The sequence below is a fragment of the Engraulis encrasicolus genome, chromosome 9, assembly GCF_034702125.1.
Source record: "Engraulis encrasicolus isolate BLACKSEA-1 chromosome 9, IST_EnEncr_1.0, whole genome shotgun sequence".
Classification (NCBI taxonomy): domain Eukaryota; kingdom Metazoa; phylum Chordata; class Actinopteri; order Clupeiformes; family Engraulidae; genus Engraulis; species Engraulis encrasicolus.
Genome location: NC_085865.1, coordinates 25,849,155 through 25,863,460, shown reverse-complemented (window position 1 = coordinate 25,863,460; position 14,306 = coordinate 25,849,155). Strand labels below are relative to the sequence as shown.

Genomic DNA, 14,306 nt, shown 5'->3' with positions numbered 1-14,306 from the left:
TTTGATGCAGAGTTGAGGAATTTAATTACTTCTGTGTGTCTCTGCTCTGGCTGAATCAGGCGCTGTGAACAGTGTGCATTTCAAGTCATTTTACAATGCAGGCAGGAAGTATTCGTATAAACACAGGAATATTTTGTCAATTTCAACCATGGATACCCCATGGCATAGTGCTACAAAAACAGGTTACTGAAACCAAATGAAACATTTGTATTCCTCCCACAATAACAGCAGAAGACACCTCACCCATCAGTAGGTGTCACTCACTGTGTGTGTGTGTGTGTGTGTGTGTGTGTGTGAGTGTGAGTGTGAGTGTGAGTGTGAGTGTGAGTGTGAGTGTGAGTGTGAGTGTGAGTGCATGCAAGCGCGCACGCTCGTGTGTGTGTGTGTGTGTGTGTGTGTGTGTGTGTGTGTGTGTGTGTGTGTGTGTGTGTGTGTGTGTGTGTGTGTGTGTGTGTGTGTGTGGAGTTTTGGTGGGTTTTGTCCATTCCTAGCACAACCTTGCCACACATAACTTCCTCTCAATTCTCATTTCCCATGAAATGGGTACGAGGGTATGGTATGACCTGGCCAATTCCCATCCAGCCTCAGTTTCTCTCTCATTTCACATCCGACATGGCTTCCGTCGCTGCTGCCGCTGAGCCCTTGCTCTTGCTGGACTTGAAGTGCAGCACCTCAGAGGCCCTGTAGGACAGCGTGCTCATCTTGGAGCTCAGGCTTGTGTGGTGGTGCCCATGATGGTGTCCATTGCCGGGCCTGCCGCCGCCGCCGCCGCCGCTGCTGCCGCCCATCATCACCCTGGCGCCGTTTCCGTTGCCGGTGGGTTGGCACCGCAGGAGCTTCAGCAGATTTTTCCGGAAGTTGTTGCCCACAAAGCCGTAGAGCAGGGGGTTGATACAGCTGTTGGAGAAGGAGATGCAGATGGTGAAGGGCATGGCGGTGTCGATGATGTCCACCACGCGACAGTCGTCCACCACGCCCAGCATCATCAGCATGTCCATGAAGTGGAAGACCTGCAGGGAGGGGGCGACATGAACAGAAACAAACAATGGTGACCTTAACATCTATGACAGCCCTATCGCTAATGCAAAGATTAAGAGCTACATCCAGAATCATCGGCATGTCCATGAAGGAGCAGGAGTTGCAAGAGAAAGGGGTACATGCACACTTAATTGACCACCTAATTCTACCACTGAAATACATCCATCCCTCTTAATGTCACCCAGTGTGGCAAAAGACCACCTAAGTCTACTATTTAAATACCTCCAACCCTCTTTCCCTCACCTGATGTGGCAAAGAACCACATAACCCTACTATTTAAACGCCTCCAGCTCTCTTCCCTTCACCTGGTGTAGTAACCAACCATGGAAGTCCTATTTAAACACCTCCAGCCCTCTTCTCCTCACCTGCTGCGGCAAACGACCATGTTAGTCTACTATTTAAACACCTCCAGTACTCTTCCCCTCACCTGGTGTGGCAAATGGACCACCTAAGTCTACTATTTAAATACCTCCAGCCCTCCTCCTCTCCCCTGGTGTAGTAAACAACCATGGAAGTCTCTCCTATCTAATCACCTCCAGCCCTCTTGATCTCACCTGGTGCGGCATCCAGCACACGAAGAAGGCCAGCACGGCCGCCGCCAGCATGCGCAGCACCTCGTCGTCGCGGGAGCGCGTGCTGCGCTGGATCCGCCCTGCCCGGGCCCCCCGCAGCAGCGTCCGGCCAATCAGGCAGTAGCAGGTGATGATGACCAGGAAGGGCACCAGGAAGCCCAGGACGGTCTTGAGCAGGCTGAGGGCCACCAGCAGCCCCACGTGCTCCTGCCGGTGCCAGATGCCGCACGCCATGGTGTTGGAGTTCTCGATGGCAAAGACGTCGCGCGTGTACGCCGTGGGCACGCTGAGCAGCAGCGCGAAGATCCACACCAGCACGCAGGTGAGCCGGGCGTAGACGAGCGTGCGGCGCCGGCGCGAGCGCACCGGGTGCACGATGGCCAGGTAGCGGTCGATGCTGAGCGCCGTGAGGAAGAAGATGCTGGTGTAGAGGTTGAAGATCACCAGGCCCGCGCTGGCCTTGCACAGGAAGCCGCCAAAGGGCCAGTGGTAGCCCGTGGCGGTGAAGGTGGCCCACATAGGCAGCGTGATGACGAAGGTCAGGTCGGACACGGCCAGGTTGAGCACAAAGACGTTGGCCACGGTCTTGAGCTTCATGTAGCGGTAGATGACGGCCACCACCATGCTGTTGCCCACCACGCCGATGACGAAGGTGCAGCCGTACACCACGGGGACGAAGGTGAAGATGAAGGAGTGGCGGCCCGAGGTGCTGCAGTTCAGCCGCAGGCCCGACGTGCCCGACGTCAGATTTTCCATGTTTTTCCTTCTTTCTTTATTTCTTCTTCCCTCGTTCTTTCTCTTCTTCTTCTTTCTAAGTTTCCTTGCTTCTCTTCCACCCTTCTCCTCCGCTTCTTCTTCTTCTCGTATTTTTTAAATGCCGTATCCTGTAACCTTAAACCGGGCGCCAAGCTCCTCGCAGGAGGTTCGTTTGTGGCAACCAATACCTGGCCTCGGGCGCTGAGGCCTCCGCGTCTCCTATAAAAGAGAACGACAGAAATGTCACAGACAGTCTAGGAGAGGAGCGATCATTACCGAAGAGTGTGTGTGTGTTTGTGTGTGTGTGTGCGTGCGTGTGTGTGTGTGTATGTCTGTCTGTGTGTGTGTGTGTGTATTTTTTGGAGGGGGGGGGGTAGAGGCAATAAATGTGCTAACCCGAAAAAGAGAGAGCAGGGGCCTGTGTATATAGCACCGTCTCATTAAAACCTGCACGTTAAAGCCACGCCAAACTGTTTATGTTTTTTTCTGTAAAACAAGAGGCCATCAAAAACAGATGTGCTCCATGTTATTCAATAGGGTGAAATGCCCCAATGAAATGTTGCTACGAGTTGAAGGACGGTGTCTGTGTGCATAGTATTATATATCATTACTATCCCTTATATTCTCCGCCACCTTTCGCTCCCTCGTCTCCCTAACTTTATACATGTGGTGGCTCCGCTGAGGAGAAGGCGACAGTAACAAATGGATGGCGGTGCTTTTCAAGTGTGCCGTCCATCTGGCCAAACTGTCAGTGGCCGGAAGGGGAGCGTTCGCTTGTAGTGTTATGACCCGCGCTAATGAAGATTGCCTGCCATGCCGGCCAGCGTGGCGAAGTAACTAAAGCAATTAAGTATATAGAGAGGGTGAAAGGAAAGGAGAGAGAGAGAGAGAGAAAGAGAGAGTGCGTGGAGGGCCCGTTCTATTCAGTTTGATGCCCTACGTAAGTTTGCAGCCCCCCTCCTTTTTATAAATTCGCATTTGTAAATAAAGCATTGGACATCTGATCGAGTGTGCAGCCGATCTAGTACCTACATAATCACTGAGTGCCAATGAGTAATCATTGTCAATAAAAAGTGTGTTTATTTTGCTTGACTTTCTAATTCAGTGGGACTTTCAGGCATTACTATGGCGACCCAAAATAAATTGGTGCCCTAGGCAACCGCTTTGCCTGCCTATGCCTAGTGCCGGCCCTTTGTGTGTGTCATGTGTGTGCACAGATAGGGACAAGATCAGCACCTGCCCCTTTGCCCTACTGTACAAAAATGCCCTTTTGAACGTTTTTTTAGGTGTTTGTCACAATGTACTGTGGTCCATGTTAACATTATCATCTACAAATACTTGACGACAAAAGCGTGTGACAGTATACCCGATATAATATACATAGCTTCTATAGCAAGGATTGGCAATTACGTTTGGCTCGGGCCAATTTTTTTCTGTCAAAGGCATCGCAAGCCATGGCCACACTTTTCTGGGGGAAAAGATGTTATATCCCCTCCCCCCTGTTTTATTGAAGATCAGACGTTATTTCATACTTAAAAGCATTTAATTTAATTTCTCCTCAAAAAGTAAGTACAAAGCCGATTCCAAAAAAGTTGGTACACTTGGTATTTTATGAATAAAAGCAAAATGCGTCCATTTTCAAAATGTTCAATCCATGCATAACATGGAAAATAGCACAAGCTCAACATATCAACTGTTAAAACCAGGCTTGAGTATGGCTTTGAGGGAAATATGTGTTTATTCAAAATATGACACATGCAACATATCTCAAAAAAGTTGGGACAGGGCCAAAACATGTTAGTTGGATCATTCTGAAAACAAGACCATTTTAAAAGGAACTATACTGACTGCCAACATGAATGCACAAATAAAAGACCATCACAGAGAGGCTGTGTCACTCAGACTTGAATAAATTGAGGGACTAATTACTGATCTATTACACAGCAACATTGTATTATCAAAATTACAGGCAAACAAAGCTTATTTCTGTAAAGTAGAGTTCTGTGAAATCATTTTATGAGTTATGAGATCATGAAATATCCATTGTCAATAAGCACACTGTGACACTCCAACAATGACAGCTGTTGAAAAATGGACCATAAACACAAGGCTTGATTAATGCACATGATACATACATTAATAAACCGTGTTGCATGTGTCAAAGATCATTCTAGATGGACCCAGAAGACATGTGAAACTGTCCTTTGATTACAGAACGGAAAATATTTCATCCTCTGATGGAGTCATGCACCCTCCAGGTTACACAGAAGATGAATATTTGAGCTTGCTTTAGTGGCCAGTCATAAAGACAGCGTATATGATGGTAAGGGGGTGCAGTAGTGACTTGGTTATGGTCTTCTTACTCATGTGGCGAATTAAAATGAATGCTGGATGATATTTACAGATTTTAAACAGCATATATAGCTACCAAGGCATTCTATATTGGAGCACAGCCTTTAGATGTTGCCCCATGGTGATGGAAAATTGCATTTTCTATGATTTTTCAACAGTGTAATTCCATCATAAGAGTGAACAGGTGATACAATGGCCAGCTTGCAGTCAGGATATGCCATATATTAAGCATAACACAAAGGAAAACAAAATAAAGAACACACCTACCAGTGAGCTGCTGGAATCATGTATTGCACAGAAAAAGAGCTTTTAAAAATAAAATCATGCCATGAGTCAACGTAATTAACTGTTCCACTCATAATTGATCCCGCACACAGTCAGACAGACTTTCTATGCACTGTGAAGCTGACCTCACAGAGATCAGCATCTGAGAAATAAAACATGAGGTTTAAAAATATACATATTTTTAAAAAATGTTGAAAAGCCTCTTGTGGGCCAGATTTAATTAATGGCGGGCCAGTTTTGGTCCCCGGGCTGCTAATTGTCTACCCCTGCTCTATAGCCTAGCGAGGCAGCTGGAATTTCTTCGTGCCCCTTGCCCACCCTTGAGCACTTGCCCCCCGAAATGTCTGTGCACACCACTGGTGTGTGTGTGTGTGTGTGTGTGTGTGTGTGTGTGTGTGTGTGTGTGTGTGTGTGTGTGTGTGTGTGTGTGTGTGTGAGAGCGAGAGAGAGAGAGAGGTGAAGAAAAAAGTAAATATGTTAATTTGTGTGTCAGTGTTTGTGTACCTGTGAGTCTGTATGTGTGTGTGAGAGGTAGGGAGAGGAGTAATTGTGTGAATTTGTGTGTCAGTGTTTGTGTACCTGTTTGTCTGTGTCTGTGTGTGTGTGTGTGTGTGTGTGTGTGTGTGTGAGAGAGAGAGAGAGAGAGAGAGAGAGAGAGAGAGAGAGAGAGAGAGAGAGAGAGAGAGAGAGAGAGAGAGAGAGAGAGAGAGAGAGAGAGAGAGAGAGAGAGAGAGAGAGAGAGAGAGAGAGAGAGAGAGAGAGAGAGAGAAAGAAAAAAGAAGAAAATATGTTAATTTGTGTGTCAGTGTTTGTGTACCTGTGAGTCTGTATGTGTGTGTGTGTGTGCGTGTGTGTGCGTGTGTGTGCGTGTGTGTGCGTGTGTGTCTGTGTGTGTCTGTGTGTGTCTGTGTGTGTGTGTGAGAGAGAGAAAGAGAGAGAGAGAGGAGTAAATATGTGGATTTGTGTGTCAGTGTTTGTGTATGTGTGTACTTCTACTGTGCATGCATGCGCGACTGAAAGCAAGACCCTTGCTGGAGTCACGTTCCGCGGCGGTGTGGTGCAGCGCGGCACTGACTGCGCTCCATTGGACGCAGCGTGAGAACTCCTAATCAGCGTGCACCTAAACACACAGGGACGGTAGGGGTCCGGCCGCTGGAAAGTTTCCCTGTGAGAAAATCAAAACCTGTGTGCTCTGGAAAATTAGCCGGCGGCACTTTTCTCCCTCTAACTCGCGTTACTAAGGACATAAAGTGAAGGGTAGAGATATATGTTTAATGCCTCCTCCGCTTCCTTAACGTCAACGCGCTGGCCCTTTTATTATTATTTTTAAAGTCGGCCCCGGCATTTAGAATACGTCATTAGGTTCACCCCTGTGGTGTATACCCACAGTAAACTATACAGACATGTAACCAACGGCTAAACCCCACACAATACATCTGGACTGAAGAGGCATGTTGTTTAAAATTCATGAAACACACATGAAAGCCTTTTTACCTTATAGCACAGACATCTCATTGCCACACAGGCCCTATTCCCTACAATTTGTAATTGGCCTTCACACCACTAGGTGGCGACATATTCTACAAAAGACCACCTCACACACATCGATCATGCCCACAGTAATACGTTTCGTTATCATTTTTTTCAACAGAATATAAATTAATTTGTTTGCAAAGGGAAAACAAGTGTTGACCCTAAGAAGCGCACATTCATCTTGATCCCAAAAAGATCTCATTACGCGCCATCAGGTCATGCGCCTCTTGGCATTTATTAGACACTTTATGGTCATTGCCATGCTGGCCCTGGCCCTCGTTTAGCAAAGGCCATTTTATTTGTCTGTCAAGCGTCACCCATTTTCTCCCAGCTTGGTGTTTGATGTAGGTAGGGGTGGAGGGAGGAGGGAGGGAGAGAGGTTAAAAAGCACTATCCCCCTGTTATAAAGCTTCGGCAGCATCAGTTGCAGCTGTAAAAATTATTGGGAATCATAAGAGGGGCCATTTTGCCCTGCCAAGGGCAACAGAATAATGAAAAATCACTGCGCAGTTTCCGCCCGCAGCATTGGCGGCATACAGATGTCACCGCTCTTAGATTTAGATGTGTTTTCTTTTGTTAATGACTCTAACAGTGGGTGGCTATAAATTAGACCGCAGAGGGGACACACACACACACACACACATTGGGAAATGACCGCTACTCTATTGTGATGCACACTGTATGTGTATTTGTGTGCGTGTGTGTGTGTGTACGCGTGTGCGTACGTTCGTGTGTGTGTGTAAGTGTGTGCATGTGTTTGTGTGTGTAAGTGTGTTTTCCTTGTGAATGCGGGTAGTAAGAACTGCTCCACTTTTTTGTTACAACTACTCGTACTTGCCAGAATACACAAACGTGTGCAGTGCAAATTGTGTCAATGTTTGTATTATGGTTTAATTACATGTGAAAATATTGCTCCCTGAGCCTTGAGGTTGCCTTGAAAAATCCGAAATTTGGGCCGTGAAATATGGACTTTTCAGTAATTACCGGTACGTTGTTTGACTTTTCACCTACTTTTTACTCTTTTCACCCCAAAGCTTGCTCTGACTCCAAGAGATATGAGAAATGGAGATAAATAGATAGATAGATAGATAGATAGATAGATAGATAGATAGATAGATAGATAGATAGATAGATAGATAGATAGATAGCACAAAAGAGAGAGCATGTGGGTGACAGCGAGGGGCAGAAAGTCGGTGTTTGAGACATTGAGAAGTGAGCAAAACCGAACAAGGGGGATGTCTGCCATATCGTGTTGTGTGTCCCTCTGTGTTTCTGCAGACCGACACCTGTCAGGAAGACAGCGACGTTTGATTTACGGCCTCAGGTGACCCTGACAAGTGCAGTGGCGCGTGTGCAACTGGACACGGCCACATGACATCACGGAACAACGCTCATAAAGCGAGCCACACAGACAGGAAGTCAAACAAACCCGCCGCAACGGCATGCCTGTGACCACCCGCGAACCACTCGCTCCCTCCCTCCGCCACCCACCCGCACACACTTCACTTAACCAGGGGGAGCAGCAGCCCTCAGCACTTGGAGCCCAGTGAAATTAATCCACCCGCGTGACGACAACGGAGATACAGCTCTGTGGCAACGCTTGGGCGACGTTCCATCTCCCTTGCTCTTCTCTCCACTGGCCTGTTCAACTGCATGTACGTATCAGTTGCATGGTTTATGGTAAGATTAAAAGTTCACATTTTTTCCCCCAACGTGAAAACCACAATCGTATGCATTTTCCAGGAAAGATCTTATACGAATGCTGACTTCATGTGCATTTTCCAGGAAAGATCTTATACGAATGCTGACCACCATGAACAACACAACCTCCACCACTTCTACTACCACCACCACACTTTGGAGTGTCTGGGTGCGGATGCATGTTGTCATACAACAGCATAGCCTACAAAGGCCGCACACATGCCAGCCAGCCACCAGCACTCCAGCAATGTGTGTGTCTCTCTCTCTCTCTCTCTCTCTCTCTCTCTCTCTCTCTCTCTCTCTCTCTCTCTCTCTCTCTCTCTCTCCGCATCCCCATCAACGGAACTATCTGTGTGTGACCCATAAAGCTCGGGGGCCGCTTACACAGGGCTGCGCCATCTGCCGTGAGCGGAGAGCCTTGGCCACTAAAACCCTAAAACCCGGCGCCCCGAGTTAATGATTCATCCCCTCTCTGCGTTCTCTTGGGGTCGTGGTGCTCGGCTCGGCTCTGCTCTGCTCCGCTCTGCTCTGCTCTGCTTTGGCATGATGGCTCAGCCTGACTGCCTGGAAATGCACATCATCAGCATCTCTTGTGTTCAAGACACATCTCATAACACCCATAATCCTCCATTCACCACACACATGCACAATACATACACGCATGTGCACGCACACACACACACACACACACACACACACACACACACACACACACACACACACACACACACACACACACACACACACACACACACACACACACACACACACACACACACACAAATAAGCAATCCATACACAAACACACACACACACACACACACACACACACACACACACACACACACACACACACACACACACACACATACACCCAGAAAAAAGCAATCCATACACACACACGCACACACACACATGTGGCACGCAGGCAGGCACGCACACGCCCACGCACACACACACACACACACACACACACACACACACACACACACACACACACACACACACACACACACACACACACACACACACACACACACACACACACATCTAGACCCTGTGCTTTGTCTCAGCTAGGAGGAGGGCCGAGCCGTTGGATTTGGTGGCGAAACCCTAACTCCTAAACCCTAACTCTGGAGGCCTTGACGTCAGTGAGAAATGGGGCCTCTTCCTTGTGTGACAAGTGGAAAGCTACAAAAATGATCAGGTATAAGCCGAGAAGACGAACGTTCCAGCCCTTGGTCATTATTTATCACGGTGGATCTGCTGCGAAGACAAGATAAGCACACTCTCTCATATAACTACCACCCAGTAAATCCGCACAATCCCTTTGCGTTTTGACTGCTCCAGCTGATTTATCGAGGATAGCCACTTATGCTTTCGCTGATGATACACTTTTATACCGTCTCACACTCTGTGTATGCATGTGTGTTCCTCAGCCCCAAGAGGAGAATATTTTTTGTCCAACAATTTCCACAAGGCTCCTTATTGCGTAAAGGCAAGCCGTTGGAGTTTCTCAAGACAAATGTAACACCCCTCATTAATTTGTTGTGACCCTTGAACAACTGCTAAAAAAGTTATGGCTTCCACATGTTCTCACAGACTGTATAGGGCCGATTTGGTCCCATTTTGTCCAATGGTCGAAACTGGCAGGTGATAGAACAGAGTGGTGATTAACAAATATAGGCAGCTCCGGGTCCATTAAGGAAACTGCTGTGCGTGCGTGCGTGTCTGTGTGTGTGTGTGCACGTGCGTGTGTGCGCGTGAGTGCTTGTGTGTGTGTGTGTGTGTGTGTGTGTGTGTGTGTGTGTGTGTGTGTGTGTGTGTGTGTGTGTGTGTGTGTGTGTGTGTGTGTGTGTGTGTGTGTGCGTGCGTGCGTGTGTGTGGAATGTGAAACAGCCGGTACTCTAAACAAGCTCATCAAGGAGGAGGCAGCCTGTGACCTCTCTCTCTCTCTCTCTCTCTCTCTCTCTCTCTCTCTCTCTCTCTCTCTCTCTCTCTCTTCCTCTCCCTCTCTGTTCACACCGTCTTCACACACACTTTCTGTCACACCAAAATATACAAACACACACACACATACACATTCTCCTTCTCTCTCTGCCACACATGCACTTACGTACGCAACCGCACACGCACGCACACACACACACACACACACACACACACACACACACACACACACACACACACACACACACACACACACACACACACACACACACACACACACACACACACACACACACACACCTCCCTTAGACTCCCTCTTGCTCTCTCTCTTTCCTCTTTCTCACACAAACATATACTCTTTCTCTCCTGCCATCCCTTCTACAGCTCCCCTCTCTCTCACCTCTCCTCCAGCTTTTCCACCACAGTGGGGTGCAAGTATGTCTACTGGGTCTTTGGGGAGAGGGGAGTGGATGAGGTTAGTGGAGAGGGGGGATGAGAGTCAGGATTTAAGCATGTCATAGTGCAGTGTTTCTCTTTTCTTTATACCAAGGACCACTTTGTGGTCACTTTGTGACCAGTGTTTTTTCTTCAGGGACCGCCTGTCTTGGACATGCTGAATACATTATACACTGTAGAAATCCCCTCCCAGACCACTTGAGGTATTTTGCGGACCCCCAATGGTCCCCGGACCACGCGTTGAGAACCACTGCCAAAGAATGGATGCTGATGAAGACGTTAGCCCGATACCCAGCGGGGGGACTCGTTCTGGGGGTAGATGGTTCTGCATGCCTGCCTGCCTGCCTGCCTGCCTGCCTGCCTGCATGCCTTGCTTGCTGCTTGGCTGCTCTGTGCCTTTTCCTCTCCTCTCCTCTCCTCTCCTCTCCTCTCCTCTCCTCTCCTCTCCTCTCCTCTCCTCTCCTCACCTCTCCTCTCCTCTACTTACCTCTCCTCTCCTCTCCTCTCCTCTCCTCTCCTCTTCTTACCTCTCCTCTCCTCTCCTCTCTCCCTCCCCACTCTCCCTCTGCCTCTCCTCTGCGTCTCCAGTGGCACACAGACCCACGCTTCTACACAAACACGCCGGCTGTTTTAACAAGAGCTGTGCTGCATGGCTTTTGCACTGACCGTGCCCTGCCACGGACTGTTCCATGAACGCACAAGACAAACACGCGGCGGCCCCGGTGTCCCGGACATTTATCACACACCAACAACCCAGCGGTCCAGTCTAAGGCTAAATGCAGTTAGCAGACAGGCCCTGTTTGACGGTCTGCCAACGCCGCCAGCGGTAGGAATAAGTCCAAACAACCTCTCAACACTCTTTACAACTGTGATTGCTTTGGTATATAGTATTTGCCAGTGTGGGTGACATATCCATAGATCAACGTGTGAGTTTATGTTGATGCAATAATTTGCCAAAACAAAACTTGGCATTAGTCATAGAGTGATAGAATGTTTGGGTCTATGTGTGGCGTGTGTAAATGGTAGAGAAGAGAGTAGACGAGAGGACTTACCTGTGTAGCTGGCTAGTTGTGTGGGGGTGAGGTCCAGGTCTTGCTGGTTTGGAGAAGGAGGTAGAGAGCAGAGCAGAGAGGAGAGGAGAGACAGGGGCGCTCAAGACCTCCTCAGTGCGTCAGTGATGAATGCCGCTCATAGTCCGAACCCACTGGAGCTGGGAGACGAGTGCTTGAAAGACAACACACACACATACAAACAACCGACTATACACACACACACACACACACACTTGCATAGACACATGTACACACCCACACAGTGTTGTCACTACAAACATGCACACAGGAACTCACAAACACAAACCAGAGAGCACCCTTCACCCATCACCCCCCCACCACCACCCCCACCCCCACCTCCTGACCCAAGTGTAAACATCATTTTCATGTTCAGATACCCCCTCCCTCTCATTTACAGCCCTCCCATCTCTCTCTCTCTCTCTCTCTCTCTCTCTCTCTCTCTCTCTCTCTCTCTCTCTCTCTCTCTCTCTCTCTCTCTCTCTCTCTCTCTCTCTCTCTCTCTCTCTCTCTTCTCTTTTTTGTCTCTTTATGTTCTCTCAATCATTCTCCCTTCCTCTGCCTTTCTGCCCCCCTCGCTGTTTTCTTTCTTTATCTGTGTTTCTGTCTCTTGGTTCTCTATGATAGACCACCAGTCTCTATCTTCCTCTGTCTTTCTTTCCCTTCTCTCTCTCTTTCTCTCTCTCTCCTCTCTTTCTGTCTCTTGCTGTTTTCTCTATCACTCTTTACTTGCCTCTCTTCCTCTGCCTTTCTGCACCCCCAGCCTCCCCGCTATATTCTCTCTCTACCATATCACTATATCTGTTTTTGTGTGTCTCTGTTCTCTGTGCTCTGTTCTTCCCCTTCTCTCTCTCTCTCTCTCTCTCTCTCTCTCTCTCTCTCTCTCTCTCTCTCTCTCTCTCTCTCTCTCTCTCTCTCTCTCTCTCTCTCTCTCTCTCTCTCTCTCTCTCTCTCTCTCCCTCCCCCTCTCCACCTCTACTAGATGTCTCTCACCCGCGCAAGGGGGGTTCCGTTTCCTCTTCCTTCAGTGTGGCTGGCTGTAAATTGAGGAAAGCGCTGCAGTTTTGATTTGGCTGCTGCCGCCCGCCTCCCTGTTGCTTTTATTAATAGATGAGGTCCTGGGTGAAAGGGGGGTGTGGGAGCGAGGAACAGGAAATTGTGTGAAGAGGGGGAGGTTATAGGGAAGGGGAGAGAGGGGGAAGGCAGGTTCTGTTGATGCTGGGTACTCTCCATGCAGGGCCGGCAACCGCTTGGGCCGGGCTCGGGCCAAAGTCATGTGAAAGGCCCTCCCATTCAATGCATACATTGCAATGGGGACCTAATTCTAGGAAGCCTTTCTCTTTGCCTGGGGCGACTGACCCCTTTGTCTCCCCCACTGTTGGCTTCCCTTCCCCATGGAGGATATCATATTTAACTTCCATTTAACTTTCCATTGTTCCCCAGCTGTCATCCATATAACGCATAGACAAGATGTGTGACCTTGGGGATGTGTGGGGATGATGGTTGACAGCTTTTGATTCTTATGATTATTTTAACACGTGTAGTCTAACATCACACATACTGTACATCAAAACCCAATGTTGCCTGGGTGTGGATTCAGACAAAAGTGTGGGAACTGAAAGACACCAGAAGAAATCTGAATGGTTTTAAAAGGACTATGATTAAATCATAGTGACCAAAACGCATGCAGTATTGTCATAAATGTAAGAACTGCAGAATAAGGAGAACTTTTGTGAAAAACTTTCAAATATCCTAATCACTACATGTAATCAGATGTAAACGAAAATGTTTTACTTTCATTGATTATTCAGTTGTGGTTTTGTTTTGTAGTTTTACAGTGTAGCACTAAGTTACACTGTGCTTTTAACTTAAACCATTTACTAAATCATGGAAGGGAATGAGAGATCGGGAGAGAGAAAAAGAGCAAGGTATAGAGAGACAGAGGGAGAAGTAGAGCATGAGGAAAGAAAGAACCAGAAAGAGAGCGTGAGAAAGAAAGCAAGAGAAGGAGAGAGGGAGAAAAACAGAAATAGAGAGAGAGGCACCAATAAAGAGTGAGAAAGTGAGCGAGAGGAGAGAGGCAGAGAGAGAGAGAGAGAGAGAGAGGTGGGGAAGAAGAACAGCCAGAAAACAGGCCCCACGGTCTCTCCAGCCAGTGAGATGGATGATGATGGATCACCTGGGCAGGTGTCTTTGTCAAAACGGCCTCTTGGTTTCAGTGTCCACACAGCCTCAGCTGTCGTGAGCGACTTGATGGCCGAGGACAAAAGAGAGGGGAAAGGCCAGAACAAACAGACTGCCTGACATGAGGTCCAGTGGAGTGAGTTCAGATAGCTCTGAATGGATGTCGACACCCTTGTGACAATATCAGGGTTTTTTTTTTTTAAACAAGCTTTTTGGGGCTTGGAGGCAGTTGAGTCTTTTCATTTCAGCTGTCCCCTGTTTGCGAATAGCATGGGAGTATTATACTTTCAATGAATCCGGTTCGTACTGGATGTGAACGACCCAGATGGAGAGCCTGGAAGTCCAAAGTGTACAAAAGTACGTCTGTGAAACTGGCTGTGAAAAATATAATATTGCCTAATATAATATA

The 14,306-nt window shown here is 48.0% G+C and overlaps 1 protein-coding gene across 1 annotated transcript; it reads right to left on the bottom strand.

Moving 5' to 3' along the window:
* Positions 1-466: 466 nt before the first annotated feature.
* LOC134455647 (type-1 angiotensin II receptor-like) lies at positions 467-11,987 on the bottom strand. Its single transcript, XM_063206854.1, has 3 exons — positions 11,696-11,987; positions 1,593-2,585; positions 467-1,010 (listed from the first exon to the last, which is right to left on the bottom strand). Exons 2-3 carry the CDS (start codon positions 2,364-2,366, stop codon positions 597-599), a joined length of 1,188 nt encoding a protein of 395 aa, XP_063062924.1. The 5' UTR covers positions 2,367-2,585; positions 11,696-11,987; the 3' UTR covers positions 467-596.
* Positions 11,988-14,306: the final 2,319 nt, after the last annotated feature.

What these genes read in the sequence shown, in the direction of transcription:
- LOC134455647 (XM_063206854.1), bottom strand. Translation starts at nt 2,366, where the DNA reads ATGGAAAATCTGACGTCGGGCACGTCGGGCCTGCGGCTGAACTGCAGC. An exon ending in TGTGCTGGATGCCGCACCAG is followed by an intron (nt 1,011 to 1,592) that starts GTGAGATCAAGA and finishes CCCTCCCTGCAG; the next exon opens with GTCTTCCACTTCATGGACAT.